Source organism: Pygocentrus nattereri, chromosome 12, assembly GCF_015220715.1.
Source record: "Pygocentrus nattereri isolate fPygNat1 chromosome 12, fPygNat1.pri, whole genome shotgun sequence".
Lineage (NCBI taxonomy): Eukaryota > Metazoa > Chordata > Actinopteri > Characiformes > Serrasalmidae > Pygocentrus > Pygocentrus nattereri.
Genome location: NC_051222.1, coordinates 13,028,497 through 13,050,373, shown reverse-complemented (window position 1 = coordinate 13,050,373; position 21,877 = coordinate 13,028,497). Strand labels below are relative to the sequence as shown.

General features: G+C 36.9%; 1 protein-coding gene across 1 annotated transcript in view; it reads right to left on the bottom strand.

Moving 5' to 3' along the window:
* Positions 1-21,877, bottom strand: part of trpc5a (transient receptor potential cation channel, subfamily C, member 5a) — a 58,410-nt gene that overhangs the window by 34,592 nt on the left and 1,941 nt on the right. The window contains exon 3 of the mRNA XM_017717735.2: positions 6,600-6,994. Within this exon, the coding sequence (XP_017573224.1) occupies positions 6,600-6,986 (387 nt within the window). The 5' untranslated portion in view covers positions 6,987-6,994. The remainder of the gene's footprint in view (positions 1-6,599; positions 6,995-21,877) is intronic.

The following is a 21,877-nucleotide window of genomic DNA, read 5'->3' as shown; positions in this document are numbered from 1 at the left end:
AAAAGGCATCCTCTTACAATCAGAGATTAAATTTCCATAAGTAGGATTGAAACATGATCACAATGATCATAAAAAGAGGAAATAGCCATTAAATAAGCCAGTGTCTAATGTTGAAAGCGTGGAGGAGATCACAGGGCAATACGCAAAATGTCAGAGACATGAGAAGATGCAAAGTAAGAAGTAAGAACATACAGAAGTTTTACAAATAATTTAGGCCCAATCCCATTTCACCCCTTGCCCCTAACACTTAGACCTACCCCTCCATTTTGCGTATTCAAGTCTAGGGGTAGGGTTGCCCCAATTGTTGAGATGGAGGGGTAGGGTGAAGTGCGGATTTTTCAGAGGCGCACTACAAATGGAGGGTTATCATAAAATTCCCAGAATGTCCTGTGAATCATCGGATGGCTGCAGAAGCGAACAAAGAGACACCTAAATGTGAGTATTCCTCTGTTAAAAAGCTGTTGTGTTGTAAGAGAACCATTGTAATAGTGTTTAAACGCAGCAGCCAGGGTCCTCACTAAAACTAGAAAATTTGAGCATATTAGTCCAGTGCTATCATCACTTCATTGGCTACCTATTAAATTCCGTATTGATTATAAAATCCTTTTATTGACTTATAAAGAATACCTGCAAGACCTTATTTCTCATTATGAGCCATCACGACCACTCAGATCCCAGAGCGCTGGCTTATTAATAGTCCCCAGAATTCAGAAGGTTTCAGCTGGGGGAAGAGCTTTTTCTTATAAAGCCCCCAAACTCTGGAATGACCTTCCAGAAACTGTTCGGGACTCAGACACAGTCTCAATCTTTAAGACAAGGCTGAAAACTCACTTCTTCAGTTTAGCTTTTGGTAGCTAATGTTCCCCCTTAGATAAAGGCAGCAGATCGAGGGGTCCATGGACACAGGGAATTATAGTAAACTGAGACGCTGGTGCTGTCGTCCCGCTGCTCACACGCGGTCACTCAAGTTTGTGGACGGTGGAGCGGAGGGATGCCAAACTGCTTCAGAGTGCTGCCGTGTCTGTGTGTGCTTCTGGTTCTCTCCTTTTAGTTAAGCTGTCATAGTCAGATCTGCCGGAGTCGTTAGCCACACTCTGTAAATGTTTACATTCCCTGTTTATGTACAAACGGATAGAACAAAACTAATTCCATTTACCTGCTTTCTTTCCGAATATACAATCACCCATATGTCCGGCTGGACACTGAAGGACGACTGACTGCCGAGCCCTCCTGCTAACCACTTCAGACCAGCTGCCCACGCCCCAACCACCTACCTTGGATGAGCTGCCCACCCTACGCTGATGTTCTCATAGACTCCTAGTTATTCCTAATACCAATACTACTGCTGTTAATATTAGTAATATAATCATTTGTAGGTAGTTTGACCAGAGGAGGATGGGTCCCCCCTGGTGAGCCTGGTTCCTCCCAAGGTTTCTTCCTCAGTTCTGAGGGAGTTTTTCCGTGCCAATGTTGCCTCTGGCTTGCCCACTGGGGGGTTTCTGTACATTCTTACAGTTCTCTTGAAACTTTTTCTTTTCTGAAATTCTGTAAAGCTGCTTTGTGACAACATCCGTTGTAAAAAGCGCTATACAAATAAATTTGGTTTGATTTGATTTTCCTTCATAACATGCATAAAAATCATCACTAATATGCTGATGTCTCGGTCGCAACCTGGCGAATTTTTCCCGAATTTTCCCGGTGCTACCTGGCGAATTTTAAATGGTGCAGCAGTTATATTCTGGTACCTGAGGTTGCCTCACTCATTTAAGGTGGAATGGGAAATCGATCATGAAGCTGGCAATTAGAAAGCCAAGTTCAGCTTCATATCACCGAAGAATTCGATAATAATTAATTGCCCCCCTCCTTGAAGGTATATGATGCCCTAAATGTATTTAAACAGTGAGGAGCTGAACTTTCCCCTCCTCTGCTGTAACTGCAGACGGGCTGGGTCGCCTACAGAGCAGCGCTAGTAGCTGTTAATGAAGTTATGTAGTTGTTGTTTGTGCTATTTTATATTGGGTGTGTCGTTTGATTGATTGAGTTGTGACTGAATCGCAAGCGTCAGTGCTTTTCAGTCTCCTTCGGATGAATGGCAAATGTCAGTGCAATATACCATCATTGCTCTAGTCTGGAGACAAAACAGGAAAACGCATCCTGATTATTTGTCCAGGCTATTTTAAATATGATTCACCTGTCCTGTCACGTGACACACAAGTGAGATCACCACAGCCGGTGGCAGTGTATTGGAAATCTTGTCTCCAGAAAATCTTGTCTCGTTTGTTTACGTAAAAGTCGCTGATGACAACTGATGACGTATCCAGTTCTTGAAGGGTTGTGCCATTTCATAGGGGGAAGATTTCAACCACTACCCCTTCTAACTCAGTTTCAAGGGGGAGGGTTACACTCAAAAACAAGGGGTAGGGGTAAAAATAAGAAATGGGATTGGGCCTTAGAGGTTCAAGTAGAGGTCGTCAGTTTACCATGTCAGTTTTAGATTATGAGATTTCATATATTCGTATAATTCATATATTTTGATATATTTTTTTATATAATATTTTTTTTTATATTTTGTTTTAGATTATGAGATTTAGGACTGTATATGATGCTAGACTTATAGAAGTGATTTGTACATGCCATAAAATGTGTATAATTCATATATTTTGATATTTAAAGACATAAAATATGTATACAAGTGTCTCAAGACTATAAACTATTGGAGCTATTTGCCAGAACAGTCAATGAGCTTGATAGTATGTTGATCTTCTTGCCTCAGTCACTATATCCAAATTGGGTGAATAGTGTGGGAATTGTTCCAGAACTATAACAGCCTTTTTAGGAGTTTTTTGATGTTAACTCTAATCTGATCTTCCTCTTTCTAGGCTTACCAATTGTTTACATTTTGTGACAAAGCCCCAGTATTTACTCTGGTGAAGTCTTCTCTTGATTGTTGACTCTGACACAAATACGCCCACCTCCTGGAGGATGTTCTTGATCTGACCAACTGTTGTGAGGTTTTCTTCTTCACCAGGAAAAGAAAATAGGTGAAAATGGTTGTAATTCCTACACCCTTTACCCGATTTGGATGTAACTACCCTCAAATTAAAGCTGAAAATCTTCACTTTCAGCTCATATTAGTTTGCCTGATGGATAGCTGCGTTTAAATTTAACAAAACAAACCAATTTACTTTTGTACACAATAGGACCAACTACTCAACAGCAGTAGAACATTCTAGAAACATGGATCTATGAACAGTAAGCGGATAAGCAGGCAAGGTTTGCAAGCACATTTTATTTTGAGATTTATTAGCAGTCCATTAGTACAACCGTCCTCCCCTCAGAACTCCCCTGTGGCTGCAACAGTTGCTATAGTGATAGTAATGAAAAGTATACAGGCTGTGAGAGCTTACATGAACGCTCCAGTTTAGGCCTCCTAGTATTTTTACATGATTAAATCTGTTTAGAGATTGCAGAAACTGAAGCATCTAAACCATTTTTTTTCCTCTCACAAACCAAACAAACACTTATTTATCCATTACCATGAGCACTGAAAAACAATTTCTATTCTCAATCTGTAGACAGTTATTATGGAAGAATTTACATGAAATTGTCAGATTTGATTTTGTGTCATTATTTTATGAAGGCTGCAAAGTAAACTGTATTTTGAATCACGTGCATGCATTGTTTCCTATCAGTGTATTTGATTACTCTAAAGTGTGAGCTTTGGGTAAATTGAAAATAACATTTCTCTCTTTCCTGCCTGCTGCTTTACCTTAACTAATACAATTCTAAAATTCTACTCCTAATGGGTACAGCTGCACACTGCCTTTGGAATGAACTGAATCACAGAATTGCTGGGATTTTGTTGTTCACATGCTTCAATAATGTTTTTTGCCTCACTTCATAATTTACAGATTTGGCCATCTAATAGCCAAATGGCATGGGATAATGAACAAAGAAAAGGTTTAAGAAAAAAGGTAGAATATATCCAATATAATTATTGGTAGTGGTACACTAATGTTGTTTTCAGAATGCATAGAGGAAAGTACAACTTCAGTCACTCTCAGATATTAGATAATCCTCAACATCTGATTGCACCCCTTGAAAGGAAACATGGAGTGAGACAAATACTTACAAGGTACTTCAAAGAACATCTGGGTTCTTCAGAGCACTTAAAGTGTCTTAAAGGATAAGAGTTTATTAGTTAGTTTATTACCTAGATTAGACTGCCTGTACATCTATTCTCTCATAAATAATAAGAGTAATTTAAGATAATGTGTGGGCTCATAAAAATATAGCAGCTGTTAACACAACGATCTAACCCAAACAAGATGAACCCACTTGAACTTGGGGTTTTTGTTTTTTGTGAGATTTTTACTAGACTGCGTTTTTTTGACAAAAAGCACATTTCACATGTGCATAAATGCATTTATTTCTAAGGTATTATACAGAAAGATCACACACGTACACACATGTGAGTGTGTGACTTTTCTGAAAGGTAAAAAACATACCTGTTCCTTTAAATATGGATCTTGTGTGTTCACACTTGGCAATCCAATTATAGGTAAACAGCAGTACATATAGCTATTTGCACCTGGCAATATCTATGTGTCCTTACATTTACTACATCTCATTATTACTCTCCATGCCTTTGCTGTCAGACCAGAAGTGTACCATGAGTTCTTGTTAGTGCAGATGTATGGGCTGTATCACACTGTTGGATCACATGGATCTTAAAATGGTGGAGACAAAGAAAGAAACTACATAGATGCTTCATTGTTGCTAGGGCTGTATTAGGATATTCACACTCATGTTTCTTGTCCTTAACCCCTCCAATGGTGATCTGAGTGACTGGATCACAATCCTCGTTAACATGCGGCATTAATATGCAAGTTTTACAATCACAAGTGTCCTATGCTCAGTACAAGTGTGAACAAGGTACAATGCATCTTGGATTGTGAACTAACTGTCAAACCACCTTAGTGTGAACACTAAAGCGTCTCAATGTGTCCTTGGCAGCAACAAATGACCGCTTCAATCAGAGATTTTTTTTTTAAATTTCCTTTCTTACTTGTTTACAAGTTGCATTAACAATCTATGTGGTTAGTTTTTTATTAGCCCATACATTCGCACAAACAATGACTCATAGGACTTTTGTCTTACAACAAATGCAACAGGAGACTTGCATAGTAAATGTGTGCAATACCCTTCAACCAGTCATGATTACTGGAGATGCTTTTGAAACACATGGAAATCCCAGATGTGAGCAGTTATACATCTCGCTGTCCACGTATGACCAGATTCCTCAAGACAGTAAATAACTGTTATTAACTGTCAACAGGGCCATAGTGCATCTCCAAGATACATCGGATCCTGTTCACAACTGTGCTTGGTAAGGATGTGCACAGGTACTCGAGTATTTGGTTAACCATTTGAGCTGCCAGTATTAGAATTCTGAAATCACTACTGAGTTATTCATCCCATTTCATCTCAAGAAGACAAAGAAAACATGAGAACTAACAGCTCAGTCAAATTACATTTTTGTGTTTTAAGAATACAGTAAAATACAGCAAGACTACTCATATATGCAAGTAAGTACATTATATTACACTTTGCTACTATGACAAACTAACAGCACTTCATCCACCTGTAATAATGCAATGAATCCTTATCAGCACCCAATGTTGTACCAGTTACCTGTAACTTTAGCTCGCAGGCTCATCTGAATAGGAAGCTTCTCTTGGTCATCCAAAATGAAAACCTAGCAATTTCTCACAGTTATTTAGTGCATCACCAGTGTTTTTACCTATAAGGCAAGCTTGTAGCCCTACAACAAATATATCCAAAGTCCATTTGGTCTATTTAGAATGCGCAGCCCTAGCCCACTTATGTTTGGATCAACCAGGATATGGTTAATTCCAAGTTTGAACAGGGCCAGAGAGGAAAACTTATTTTTCTTTTTTTTTGTACTTGAATTGAATTAATTAATTCATCAATCAACTGTGTTTGCCCTATCCACCAGGGCTGCCCTTGCTCTAGGGCACTTCAGTCATTCAGTCAGTCATTCAGCCTAGGGGATCAAACCGGCAACGTTCCAGGCACAGGGCTGGTTCCCTAACCTCCAGCCCACGACTGCCTGTACTCTTAGCAATGTTTGATGCTGAAATTAGCACCTATAAAAAACCTTAATAAAATATATATGAAAAAGAACACACCAGCAAAATCTCTACAAAAAAGTGCCTCCAACAAATCCTGTTCATCTCAGGTTGCCCTCTATTCATTAAACTAAGGAGTCTAAATGTATAATAATATTTTAACAGCAATAAGTCACATGTCAAAATATAAACAGGTTTTTTAAATGTAGCACATACTTTTTCGATTCAATTTCAATTCAGCAAAATAAGGAATGGTGCAGTGAGAACAATTCTTGGTTAATCTGGCCATGGGATGAAAGGGAAAGATTGGGAGATAACATAATCCAGTGCAATCCAATCAATAGAGATTTGTCGCATTATGTAAGGACAAAAGGGTGAAATTTGACAAACCACCTCCACCTCATTTTTCTCTATCCTAATTACTTTAACATTCACATATATACATACCTGTTTTTCTCCACTTGGTCTTCTGTGAGATAACAGTAACTCCACCGCTCCGACCACTTCTTTACGAATGGCATAGAGCAGAGCATCTCCAGTGTTCACTCCGTGGTCCAACAGCAGCTCCATCACCTCCAGGTTCTCATTTTCTATGGCAATAAGCAGGCCACTGCGGCCCAGTGGATCCACACAGTTTACATCTATGTTGTAATATACCTCTGCTTCCAGTAGCGCATGCTTGACCCCGGCATAGTCTCCCTTTTCTACGGCCAACAGGAATGACCGCTCCTCCTGAGAGAGCTCTACCTCTGCCCGGACGATGTGCAGAGGGATTCGGTCCCGATATGGAGAGTAACTAGATTTTTTATAATAGAGATGGGACATAGGATTCATGATGGATTCTAAAGGATATAGAAAGAAAGAAAAAAATGTGAGAGAAGATATTGTGATTATCAGTTCACAGTTCACAAAAGTTCCATTTAATTGAGCAATAGACTTTACAACAAGCTTCAAATTTGACTTTGTCCAAAACACACTACACACAAGAAAGCATGCAAAAAACAGTTTGTATCGGTCATGTCAAAACATTGTGACTTCACTTAAAACAATGGCAAAAATGAGTTTGAGTCAAAACCTTATCTTAAAACTATCATAAAACAATGTCTCAGGCATCATACTCAGAACTTAGCAAGGTACGTCTTAGAAACATTACACACTTCAGATGTCTGGCTCTGATCTGCAAACAATTGTGACTCAGTTGTGATTAATTTGGAGTCAAGTTTCTATCATCTTCTTACGATAACAATCTAACTTTCTTATCTTAGCAATTTATGAACAAATTTTGAAAAATTGATGGAATTGTCCTTTCAGAATGTTTTGGAGATTGCTACATTACCTACATTACATTAGCCTATCAGAAAGAACAAAAGCACAAAATTTTCCTCTCACTAGCCATTTTGCAGGCTAAATGAACATACTATACACAAATCACTGAAATTTTGTGCAACTGATTTTCTGTACTCTTGATGTCTTCTGTACTTTGTTTTGTTTATGTGTTGATGTCTGTACCATATGTGTGGTGATGCTGTAGTACCCAGATTTTCCCTAGAGGATGAAAAAATTACGAGTGCAATTTCTGATGAGCTCTAAATGCTTAATATGTTGCTGTGCACAACCCATGTAACACTTAAAACTGTCCCTGGAGTCGGGGATTTCAGTTTTCACCACACCACAGCACCAGTGGATCTGTCTGCCTTCATGGCTGCATTCGAATCACTCAATAAACCTTCTTATCCTATCTACTTTTCACATCAACAATGTGAGTCGATAACAGTAACAATATCACCAACACATTATTGATGAGCTAAATGTAATTATCAATAGTTATATAAAGTGTTTGAATTGACCAAATTGGTCTTAAACATACAATACATTAGTGCAATTAAAGGTCTGCATACAGAATACCATAATATTAAAATAATTTTATCCATGATAACATTTTCATATACTGAAAAAATTGTCAACCTATCTGTCTATAATGGAGTTTTGTTACTGTCCAGCGTTACTTACTGCCATTCAGAGTGACAGCTCTTAAATCTTTTTTCAGTTGCAAGATGCTGTAATAGATTTTCCCCAGATCACAAAAACAGCAACATCTTAACATCGACCCCTAGGGATGCAGGAGCATATACAATTTATTTTCCAAATCCAGTGTATTTTATAGGCAGTTTTTAAGTCATATTGATAATCTTAAATTCAGTATTTGTTTTTGAAATGCAGTTTATGAGAAAAAAATATTGTAGGAACAGTGCACAGCATGAAGCAATTTATAAATATCAATTGACTAGGTGTTTTTCAGGGCCTTTATCCAAAGTAATCCTTCTGAGCAAGTCACATCAGTTCATAAAAACAATTATGGAAAGTGGTTACTGACAAAATCTAATCATGATCTATAGTTAGTGCTTCTAAATCACATCTTGGTCTCCTCAATTCAATTTGCTAATATGTAAATGTAAAAATCAGGTATGCACATCCGTTTAGTCTAATCATACCTTGACAAGTAATCCACAGAATTTACTTGATTAGAATACATATATTCATATGAATAAAATATGATACCACCAGAGTTCTTGCCAAAGTAAAGTACACAATAGCTTTGATATGTTTTATTAATGTGATTATTTCTACATTGTTTTTTTCATTGTAACAAATATTGTAGAACCTGCACTATTTGTACTTTACAAGATGGACTTCTTCATTATTAAGCATATTTTGGAAGATTTGTACTTTACTATGCTATTATTGAAACTGAACACTTGTACTCTTACACAATTACCAATTTCCAAGAACCAAAAAACATACTTTTCCTCTACATTTTCCTGTACACCAAATGCTGAAAGACTTTTTCCGTTTTTTCTTCCAGGTTCCAATGTACTTTAAATGTTTTTTAAAATGTAAAATATATATTCATTCAGTGTAAAATGAAACTGGCAAGTACCACCGAGTCACCACATCACATACCACCCACTATGCCCCAATACCTATTGCAAGTACAGATTCCTTGACCTGTATTCAGTACACATTGCTTATGCTTTATAAACCAATTTGACTTACGGTGACTTACAACATTCATTCAAACAACCCCCCCCCCCCCCCCACAGGAATGAGTAGGGAGAATGCTCAACATCTTGAAATGGAGTCATTCTATTTATATAATACATAATGCATAACAACAGCCTAGCAACACTTCAACAACCACCAAGCAATGCCATAACAATAAGCTGAAATACCATCACAACCACATTGCAACACCTTAGCAATTACCTGGAATTACTATATAAACTCAATTATCAAATACAAATAATAGTGTACTGCAACTGCTTTAACTTTTGAAGTACTGTTAGCTGGCTTTCTCAAATTAAAATTCATTCACAGACTTTCCCTTTCTAGTTTTACTTTGCTGTTGTATCTCACTCCATTGTTGCTCTTATTTAGTGCTAATTATAATTCATGACCTGGTTATGACGCAATCATCATTTTAATGGACAAGGTTCTATTTAGCCACACAGGAGCAGGAGCACTGAATGCTTTATGATCAGTATTAAAGTATGAAAACGACATAAATAAAGTCAAAGGGAATGCTCAGTATGAGAGTATTTTGTATTTTTTTAATTAAAAGGAAACAGCACTGTATATTTTCTGACAATCCAGTAAGACAGGACTTTCAGATTCTAATACATTCTAAATTAATTAAAACAGAGAGAGCCTGTAATTAGTGAGAGTTTTTAGAGGTTGGTGAAGGATCTTGCTTTGATCTCGTTTTGCCTGAAAGAGAAGATGAACACACACACACACACACACACCCACACACACACACACACACACACACACACACACACACACCAGGTGTTGTCCTCCATATGGTTCCTCTTCATCTCACTTCTCCTCTTCAGTAATAGAAAGAACACTTGCAACTTTTATTCTGATACAGGGCCAAACATTAACATAAGTGGCATAAATGTTAGAATAAATTAGTCCAGTCTCTTTAATCCTGAAACTAACCCTAACCTAACCTTAACCTTGATACTACGATTAACTCAAGTTGTAAGCATTAACTTGCCTTAATCACAACAGTCAGCATAAGCCCAATCCTAAACATAAATTGAAAGAATAGTTTCTTAGTAAATTATGTTTAATCTGGGGCTGTCAGTATTGATTAATGTTGAAGTATTCTACCAATTATTCTGACAATGAAATAATATGAGGATTTTTTAAAAAGGCCAAACAGTAAAAGTGAGCTTAAAAAGCCATACATAGTCTTTCAACACCTCCAAAACAAAGACACCAGAACAGATTCAATGTTCCTTGGCATATTTTCTGCAAGTCTATGAAAGTATCAATTTATGTTTAGACAATGGTGGTGAATACTGTCTGAAATGTTGGTTCAACATCTACCACAGCTGATCAACCTGGCTGAGACCAGGGTTAAGAGGTCACAGCATATTTACATTATTTTCAAACGCATTAAAGCCCTTAGTGACCCCCTGTGGCCTGTGGATGGGGTCATCCTGAAAGAGAGCACTCCCATTAGAACAGAAACAATTTATTACAGGATAAAAGTGATTTACTGTAGCTCTTCCCTCTAAGGGGACAAGTATACCTAAACCATGCTAGCAAACATTCCTACAAGATAACAGAGGCACCAGATCCTCTCACTATAACGATTAAGCATTGGGGCCTGAACCAATCTCTTCTGTTCATTACGCATGCACTCGCCCACTTATGGAGAATATGGTGATGGATGACTTGTCTGGTCCCATTACTTTTTTCCCACATCTCTGTACATTCATCTTTGAAATGATGGGTTTATGCACTGCAGCCTTACTATACAATCTCTCTCTACATACAGACTGTTCTTGCTGATATTCTGCATGACATTCTCAGTCACCTGAGGAACACTTGCTCTGCTTTTCCTTAGATAACAATCCCAGTAATGCATGAGCATCACAAACACTGAATGTGCTCAACCACAATTCCAATCCTACTTACAGTTGTCTTTACCAAAGATTTAAATGATGTCACCTTGATTACGGTTTCTATTGAAACACTAGCCAGTTGAGCAGTCTTTGTGACTCAAGCTCTTGACATCCATGCTCAAATAATAAATAATAAAAATAAATATGACAATTTTAAGGAAAAAAATGAATAAATGAGAAGAGAAACATCATCAGTGCAAAAGCTTCCAGACAGGTGATGAAATTGACATCCTAACATGCTCTGTGGCATGCATAAAAATGCTGAGCAGGTCTATTTGACCTCAGTTTTGGATCAAGACAATAAGAGGAAAAGTTTCAACAGGAACAATAACTAAATTTCACATCTATGTGCATACATACAGTATATACTAAATAACATTCAATGACCATGCTGTTCATGCATTAGAAAGACACATAAAGCAACTCCTCCTCAGGTGAAAACTGCAAAAACACACTTTACAATGGTGACAATGTCATTTTTGCATAGAAATCTGTTCAAGTAGTGAATATGTTATGAACACATGAATGGATGGGGTGTCCTTCAAGTTATAAAGGTTTATAATTTGCCTACAAAGGTCACTGTGTTGTCTTCCACTAAAACTCTTTTACTCATCTCTACCTTGTCCATGATAATATACCACACACATGAAACATACAGATTTTAGAATACATTATTATCATATTCATACTTCTCAAGGGCCTCTATTAGAGAGGTAACTAGAAAATTAACAGAAATCTGGGTATATTTAAACAAACAATAGTTACATCACCCTTTTTAAGCTTTTGCACAACAGGCCCCATTTAAGCAATTATCTCTGAAGTGTAATTGCAGATGGCTTTGTGTAATGGATCTGTGTTTATTAGTTATTCGATGCCCACATCTCTCTGAGGAACAGCACTAGAGTAGAAGTTGGCCGGTGCAGCAGCTGCTAAATTAAAAGTAATGGAAGCTTGTGGTACTGTTTTAGCCATTTCCTCAGATAAGATAAATTCACTGCAGAAAAACTGGAGGCCAATGAGGACTTTTGCTCAAGCCACATAAGTTTACCAACTTTTGGCAATATTTCTGTCTTCCATACACAATTTACATGTTTTAACACAGCTAACAGTTTGAATTAGGTGCCAATTAGTTTGTCTTCCTTAATCATAATAAGAACCGTTTAATAAATTGACATTTATGAAAAGCATTCCATATCAGTTTCCATAAATGCATGTTCTCATACATTTTATAACAGCAAACAAACCAAAGCTTAAGTTTTTCAATACTGATTCACACACTAAAGCATTTTGCTGTGTCAGCACAGTCCTACATTCTGTTCGCAGTAAGGTACCAGTGGCCAACTTACTCTGCAATTTTGGAATATTTCACAACATTTTTGTGATAGACAGTATACCTGCCATCTAGAAAAAGTCTCATTATAAACAACTAAACACAAATACTTCAAAATTCCCTGAAATGCTGAACAAAACATGTAATCTTGCACATTTCCCAAATTTTTCCTTCATGTTCTGGAGTTAAACATAAGTATACAGCTTCAAAAAGAATTCTCTCTCTCTCTTTCCCTCTCTCTCTGCCTAACAGGGCACTGTCTAAGAGCACTGTTATTTGTTTTATTAGATTAATTAATGGCAAACAGAATGCAGTAAGATCAGTGTGAGAGCCCATGTTAAATTATGATTCTTATATTGTGGATTCTGGCACTGTAGGCAAGGAGTTACCTATAATTGAAATGGTGGTTTTCAACATGGATTAATGTGAAGGCCAAACCAGCTAAGCATGTCATTAATCACTACAAAAAGTCTAATGTGTATTAAATATTTGGTTTAAAACAAATACTGCAGTAGTCCTGACAAAGCACAATGCCTGTATTATTATACGGATTACACTGTTACAATACAGTGCAACACTGACAAAAGCAGCACTATTTTTCACATTCTGAAAAATACTTTTATTGTAGAAAACAATCTTTAAAAGAACAGTAGACCCTTTAGTTTTGATCTAAAGATGAGATGTGAACAAGCTTTTTAATGTTGAAAGAACTTCCATATAAGGTAAAACTTCTACACCAAGTGTTTCCTAGAACCATAGATCTGTTGTATATGCTTATACTTCCTGAACTTACATTTAAGTAATGTAAGGTTACACTGCATTTCATATCAAGTCCTTTGTCATTCTTGGAAAACACAGTTACATCATCTGTGTTTTACATAAATTGATTTTTGTCTTCATTATTTTTAACAGTCGTAACCACAATGTGCTGTGCTTTTATCATCAATCTGGCTGATGAGCTGCCAGGTTGTGGCATCAATGATGCATAAGCAAGGGTTCATACAACAGACAAAGGTAAAACACTTGAACCTCTCTTAAAAATACAGTCAATTGCCTAAAAGCGTTCTTTGTACGATGTCATATACGAATTCATTCTGGTTCCCTAAAACAGAGGTTCTCAAACTTGTCCTCAGGGCCCCCCATATGCTCAGGAATCTCCACATAATGTAACAGTTCTAGGAACCCTTATATCAGTATAGAACCTTTACATTATCTGAACCTTTTTCAAACATGCTTCCTTGGGGGACCAAAAGTCTTTGGTGGCTTTGCTCATCTTTTCTTGGGTGAAAGACTACTGAAGATGCTTCCATACAATCGAGAAGTCATTCAACATTCCATACCTTCAAAGTCTACACACAACACACTAAAAGAAAATATTCAATTGCGTTGCTAAATCTTTGGCCCAAAGCAAAGCATGTGGCTTATTTCCCAAACAGTCCCTAAATAATATTGGTAAGAAAAATTGTAATTAGATATTTTGCCCAAATCATTCAGCCCTACATAGACCTACCCTCCAACTATCAATGGAAAGGAACAACCACAGAACCACTTCTCAAATCCTCTGTAAAGGATTTGTACTTATTTTTACTTAGAAAATCAACAAAACAGAACTTGACTTTCTTTAGCTTCTTTAAAGTTTCAAAAGACTGGCTAAACTCTCATCTCATATTCAAATTGACAGGTTCCATTAAGTGGTTCTTCTATGGCAGGGATGTCCAATGTTATGTGTGAAAGGGCTAATGTTGCTGTAGGTTTTCATTTCAATCAAGCAGGAATACACATGATTCAATTTATTTAATCAGTTGGTCTCAGTCCAACTCAGCTCCTGCTTTGTTGTACGGATGCAACTAATGACTAATTTGACAGTTGAATAATCAATCAATTACTTAAACAAATAATTGATTATTCAAATTATGAATTACTACATTACCAAATACTTTTATGTAGCTATTAGCTTTTAAATTTAGCTCAAGGTTATTTTATGCATTTACAAATCACTGTTTTAATGAAGTTTCCTGCTAATACAAAGTTTTCCTTTAACCAAGTAAATATAAAAAATTCTAAATTTGAATGTTAATTTTAAATAGTTCAGTCTATGATCTGTGCTCTGCTGTCTGCCTACACTCTGCTGTAACTAAAGTTTACAATCACAGATCTTCAATGAAACGAAGGGAAGTCAGCATCTCTCCGTGCTCCTGTGAAAGCATATACACCCGCTATAGACTATGGGAAAGTGGTGAATGTTTGTGTCGAACTTCTCTATAAACAGTTAAATGACCGATTTGTGTAAACGCTTCATTTCAACAGCACCGCCTTGCCTGCATAATACTTTGTAAAACCCTTATACCTGCGTGCCTCCTGAAACGGGTAAAGGCAAAACCCGGACTCCAATGATTGTAAACAATGGAAAAAACTGAACTTGTCCAACACTGAGCAACAAATGCGCATTGCTAGTTATCGTCATGAACACAGACAAACGCTCACATTTCTCACAGCTTTATTCGAACCAAGAACTGTGATGTTCACAATATTAATATAGTGACTTATATATTAAAATGTGCAAGTGAGAGTAAATTTTTAAATTCAGCGTTCAGTCTCCACTCCGTGCAGTTTGTCTGAATCTTTTTATCTCTCTTGCGCATATTGGAAAGCACAACGAGAGCAAAAGGCAGTGTTAACGTCATTGCGCCGCGTCTATTTACTAGCAAGCAGAATACAGTTGCTTGGACTTCAGTCGATTATCCTCCTCACCCTCCTGAAACTGTTAGCGAGTGGTGCCAAACGTCCGCGGAGGACAGAAAATGTATCTCCTGTGTTCGTCTTAACATCTGAAAAGTGAACAGGGCCGCTGTGAATCACAGTTACTTGCTTCCCTGTTCCAGCTCCATGAACGATTACACAGAACATGCATTTCAAAGTAGATAGCTCGGCTAATAGCATGAAGCAGGCCAGAATTTAACATTAACATTGACTAACTAGCTCGCTAGCACAGCTATCAAGCTATTGCCAACTAATTTGGTCGTCGATTTTAATCGACTAAACCGAATAATCGTTGCACCCCTACTTTGTTGGAATTAAAACTCACAGCCAGCCACACCAGCCCTTCACAGAGACGATTGGACACTGATGTTCCATCAGTCCAAAGCAACCTTTTGGCACCCTCACTTTTAAGTGTGGATAAAGAAAACAGGAAATAGAATGAAAATTACATTCAAGATTAAGTTTATAGGTGAATCTGATCTGGTTCACTGCCCTAGTATTGTGATATACAATATCACGACACTTTACATGTATAAAAATACTGATGTTCAATCAGTTGCACCAGAGATACTCCAACGGTGCCACATTAAAAAATACTGTTAAAAAATATGAAAACAATGATGCTGTATCAAATCCAATTAAACATGATCAATTATGCTTTGTTTCTAATGAACCATGCAATTGGTCAGTGTTTATCAAAATATTGCCCACCCCTACAATGCCTCACTCAATATGTCTTCATAGTGTATATTCCAATAGAAGCTTACATGATATATGCAAATGAGCCATGAACAGTAGGACCAATCAAACATAAAGCGAATAACATTGATTATCTTGTAACAATGGCACATGTTAAGGTCTGGAATATATTATCAAGCAGTTGGTTCTTGTGGTGGATGTGTTGGATGCAGGAGAAATGGACAGGCGTGAAGACCTAAGTGACTTTGACAAGGGCCAAATTGTTAGGGCCATATGACTGGGTCAAAGTATGTCTGAAATGGCAAGGCTTGTGGAGTGATCTGAGGAGAGACAAACCACAAATGGGCTCCCAAAGCTCACTGATGTGCTATGACAACAAAAGGCTATATTGTGTGACAGAAGGGCTACTGTGGTACACAGAACATCACAGAAGGTTTTAATGATGGCTATGGGAGGAATGTGTCACAACACATAGCGCATCACACTCTGCTGTCCTCTGAGGAAAGCACCTACAATGGGCAAGCGAGTGTTGGAAAAGGACCTCAGAATGGAAGAAGGGCACCTGGTTTGGTGAGTCCCGTTTTCTTTAACTAATGTGGATAACAAGTTATGCATGTGCTGGCACCACTATGTACTGCAGGAAAGTGAAAGCACATAGAAGAGGTGTGATGCTCTGGACAGTGTTCTAATGGGAAACCCTGGATCTGGGCATTCATGCAGATACCAATTCAATACATGCCACCTACCTACACATTGTTGCAGACAGGGCACATGACAGCTTCTTTCAACAGGATAACATGCCCTGCCACACGGCACACACTATTTGGGAATGGTTTGAGGACTACTGAGGTGTTGCCCTGGCCTTCAAATCCCCCAGATCTCAATCTAATCAAGCATCTAATCAAGCATTTGTGCTGGAACAACAATTCCAACCCATGATGGCTACACCTCACAACTTACAGGACTTTAAGGATCTGCTGCCAATGTTTTGGTGCCAGATAGCGCAGACCACCTGCAGAAGTCTTGTAAAGTCCATGCCTCAGTATGTTGGAGCTGTTGGTAGCATATGTGGCAGGTGGTCATAATGTTTTGGCTCATCAGTGTTTATTCCTGGCATTTTATACATGGCTCAATGTCGCAGAGTCATTGACATTTCTATCATTTATGAGCATCAATAAACCCACAGAAAAGCTGTTGTGACAAAAAACAAAGCAATTCATGAGCCTATCTTGCGATTAATTTTCTTGGGGTAGATTTGTTCAAACTTAAAAAAAAAAAGAAACAACACAGTGATGTAGAGCATCAGTGCGTGAGTGTAATGCGCCTGACATATTAAGTGATTATCTTGTCTGTTACCAGTGAGCACTTCAAAGACACACTTTCAGAATGTGTCAGACTAGAGCTGAATCAAATATTAAAAGTGCACATCAGCATTTGTGTGCATGTTTGTGTATTCTCAATCATTCTAATGAGAATAACCATAAAATGTGCACGTGTACATGTATTATAATTAAAGCTCTACCATTAATATCTGTCTATTCTAATCTGTACCAAATCATGTAGTACAGTGATAGTACCTTTCAACAAAACAGCTGATTGCTCCTCCTGTTGTAAAACTCTGTTGAGATTATTCTTTTTTTATTTTATAATCACTATCTAAAAAAATCTCTCTTGCTTGTTAGTGTTATTTGTGAAATTATGTAAACATGACTTTGTTCTTGTGTAAATGTCTGCAGCGGTCATTCACTCACTGCCAAGTAAAACTTCTGAATATATTTTTCAGGTTAAGCTGCATGTTTTGTATTTTTACTTAGAATGAAGCGTAGAGTTAAAAGGCCCATGTTTGAAAACCGAAGTGTTCTTATTGTGGATAACTGAGTTCCTCACCTTTTCTGAAATAAAAGTGCCTGATGTAGTACAAAACCATTCTTAAATAGACTACAAGAACAGCTCATTTTAAATTCACATGCTGTAGAATGTAACAGACACAATACAATAGTACCAGTCACATTGTACAGTATTTTAGCTCCATCAATTCTTGTTTCAGCCCAGAAAGTTTTTTGAATGGCGTGCAATACAGAGCAACAAATTAGAACATAGATCATTAAAATATGTTGGTCTTAAAGGCACAGTAACAAAAACTGCCTGTTTAATTAAAAGAGCATGTTCAAACCTCCTCTCATCTCATGTAGAAATAAATTATGACTGTTTCAGTACATAAAACCATCATAAGTGGACTTCTGAGAAAAAGATACAGGCAGAATGTTGCATGTGTGCCCTTTTAAAATAATTTCTGTAAATGAGAAGAATGAGTGTGAAGAATCTTAAATTTTAAAGGACCACTAAATAAAGTGTAGGCTCTACACTAATTACTGTTTCTCCTAGAATCACTCATCCAGGTCAAAACCCATTTAAGAAGAAACCTTTTAGACTGACAATCAAAATAAATGTGCTAAAATTTGTTCTTCCTACAATGTCCTAGAAGAAACACTTTTGATTCTCTGAAAAACCTTTCGTCCGATTTTTAAACATTAGGTGTGTCAGTGTGAAGAAACTTTAAAGTATCAAGACTTCCACATAGTGTAAAGGTCCTAGCAAGCACCTTTAAATTGGTATAGAGGAGATGTGAAGGCTTTTTAAACCTTTAAAAGGTTCTTCACACTCGCACATCTCTTTCAAAATAATAATTGTTCTTCAGTGGCATTGCTCAAAACTTTACAAAACATTTACTGAAATTGTGGCTGGACACATACAGTACTGTGAGGCTCTGTAGGTGTAACATGAATATATACATATTTTTACAACAAACAATTCAACCAGTAATTCAACCATTTCATGCTTTATTTACATTTATGCATCACCTGACAGCAAGGATGAGGATGTAAGTGCAAGAGTTGCAATTTTTATCATGGCCTACATCATCCACACTAGAACATATTTATTTATTTATATTTATTTATATATGAATGAAGCTGGGATGTAACATAAATAAAAACAGAGTTCAAAATGACTGAATATAACATTAAAGTTTATCCATTTGAACATTAAATATCTTGTCTTTGTAGTGTATTCAATTGAATATACTATTGCTGAAGTCCTTCGACAGCTCTTTGGTCTTGGCCATGGTTAAGTTTGGAGTCTGACTGTTTGAGGCTGTGGACAGGTGTCTTTTATACAGATAACGAGGTCATACAGGTGCCATTTATACAGGTAATGAGTGGAGGACAAAAGAGCTTCTTAAAGAAGACGTTACAGGTCTGTGAGTCAGAAATCTTGCTTGTTTGTGGGTGACCAAATAATTATTTTCCACCATAATTTACAAATAAATTCTTTAAAAATCCTACAATGTGATTTCCTGGATTTTTTTTCTCATATTGTCTCTCAGTTGAAGTGTACCTATGATGAAAATTACAGACCTCTCTCATCTTTCTAAGTAGGAGAACTTGCACAATCAGTGGCTGACTACATACCTTTTGCCCCACTGTATGTTTTACACAATGTCCCAACTTCATTCATATATAAATAAATAAAACATGGGCCATATTTTTCCCCATTGTGTTCAATTCAGCAAATAAACACTTGTTGTGCGTTACTATGTTCTAGTGTGGATGATGTAGGCCATGATAAAAATTGCAACTCTTGCACTTACATCCTCATCCTTGCTGTCAGGTGATGCATAAATGTAAATAAAGCATGAAATGGTTGAATTACATGTTTATTGTAAAAATATGTATATATTCATGTTACACCTACAGAGCCTCAGGGTAGTGTATGTGTCCAGCCACAGTTTCAGTAATGGTTTTGAAAAGTTTTGAGCAATGCCACAGAAGAACAATTATTATCATCCCACATCCCAACTTCATTGGAATTGGGGTTGTATATATATATATATATATTTTTTTTTTTTGTATTTTGCATACACTGACCGATATTATTCTCAACTCATTAGTGACACTGACCTGGTAGTGCGATGTTAGTGTATTGTGGGTAGACAGGGTAGAACTTCAGCAACAGATAAGCCAAAGACAGTCACTGAACCTAAAGTACAGCTATATGGAAGGTGCTTCTGATAAAATGGACAATGACTGTAGGTACAAGGTAGGTGTACCCAATAAAACTCAATGTATTTGTGCATGTACCAAACATCAAGCAATGGTCCCTTAATTATATGGCATGTTGTTGATAACATTTTAAGTTTTGCAAAACTGCCACCTTCAATACATCAAAGATGCTTCATAATGATATAATGACCATTTACAACCACAATAAACATTTTCCCAAATGCATGATAATAATGAGTTGCTGAGTTACTGTTTAGGCTGGAAGGAAATCGATTAGGTAAATGACTTTGCTGAGTCATTACTTCATTAGCAGGTCATTTCTGTGCAGTGGTGTAGGAGTGAGGATATCTTTTCTTTAGGAAAAAGAATTTCCTCTTCTCTATAACACACTGCTTTTTTAAGAACAAAAAGATGCATTTAAGGGTGGACTTGCAGGAGTGCAAAATAAAATGATGCTACTAGCTGTCCAAAATTATCAATCTGGTTTAATCTTCTTTAATCAAAGTTGTGAGAGCAATGCATATTATTTCTGATATGAAAATCAATATGTACAGTTATAAATACAGTCAGATATAACAGTATGAGCACTTTTTAACCGGTCAGACTGTCATCAGAACTGTTAGTGTAAATTAGTGTGGGCAATTATTAAAATTTTGCTTAAAACAACAGGCTTTTTGTTGTAGTGTTATTGTCAGCAAGCTTTTATGCATTTAATTATTATACTGTGATGCTCATTTAAGTCTTGCCCACTTGGCACAATCATTATTTTACATTAATAATAACTTAGGCTGCAGTCAGTTTCTGAAGAAACTATCTGAAGGTGGAAATCAGCAGAGGTGACTTTTGGTCGACAGGGCCAGACAAAACAAGCCATGAGATACTCAGTCATTCCATTTTATTAACTTACTACAAACTAAATATGATTGTCTCACTTGGTGTCCTCTTTCTCCTTTGCCATTACTTTTTTATTTTCTCTAGTTGCACTGCTTACTTTTAAACACCCCTATACTCTATATCCCACATGCACACTGATTCATTCACTGTTGCACTCTTGAGCATTTCCAACTGCCTCTATAAAACACCAATTAGGATGTAGGCGTTAGGATTAGTACTGAAATTCAGTAGTTTTATTGATGGAATTACTTCAATGGCACAGAAACAGAGTAACAGTATACCTTGTGTCATTCAATACCAAATATCAGTCTTTCAAACCTTAGACTGTATGGTACAATTCTGTGACTAAATTCTGTGACTATATACACACACATACATAAACACACAGTTGTATGCTTTTTCTAACATGAAATTTGAGTGTGCCATTTTTATGCCAATTTTAGTACACAAGAAAAAATAAAATATATATAACATAAAATATAACACATTTTATGTTGAATTGTTTTACTCAATATCTTAAATTCAGCAAATAAACACAAATTGTGCATTAAAATGTGCAAAATGTGTGTTCTCTATAGTTCTTATTGTTCTTATTTTCACTTAGATCAACAAAGCATATCATTCAATAAAATTGTATATTTTCTCTTATTAATAGCAATAACCCAGCGTTTTGTTTTTCTGTTTTTTACCAATGGCAATATTTCTCCTAGGGACACGAAAATCAAAATCTCTTATAATAAAAGACGCTCACGGGCAGATGCTTCAGCACCTACACCATAGGCTTTGACATTATAAGCGCAATCTAATACAGGAAACTTTATAATGCAGAGGGTTTAAACTCAACTCCTGGAAGCCCACAGCACTGCAGAGTTCATGGCCAGTGGATCCCGATCCACTCTGCAGTGCTTGTGGTCCTATACCCCTCCTCTTGTGAATCACCAAACTCTAATCAGCTGATTCAATAGCAGGGCCCTGATGTCTTTAGGACATTTTCATTATTCAGAT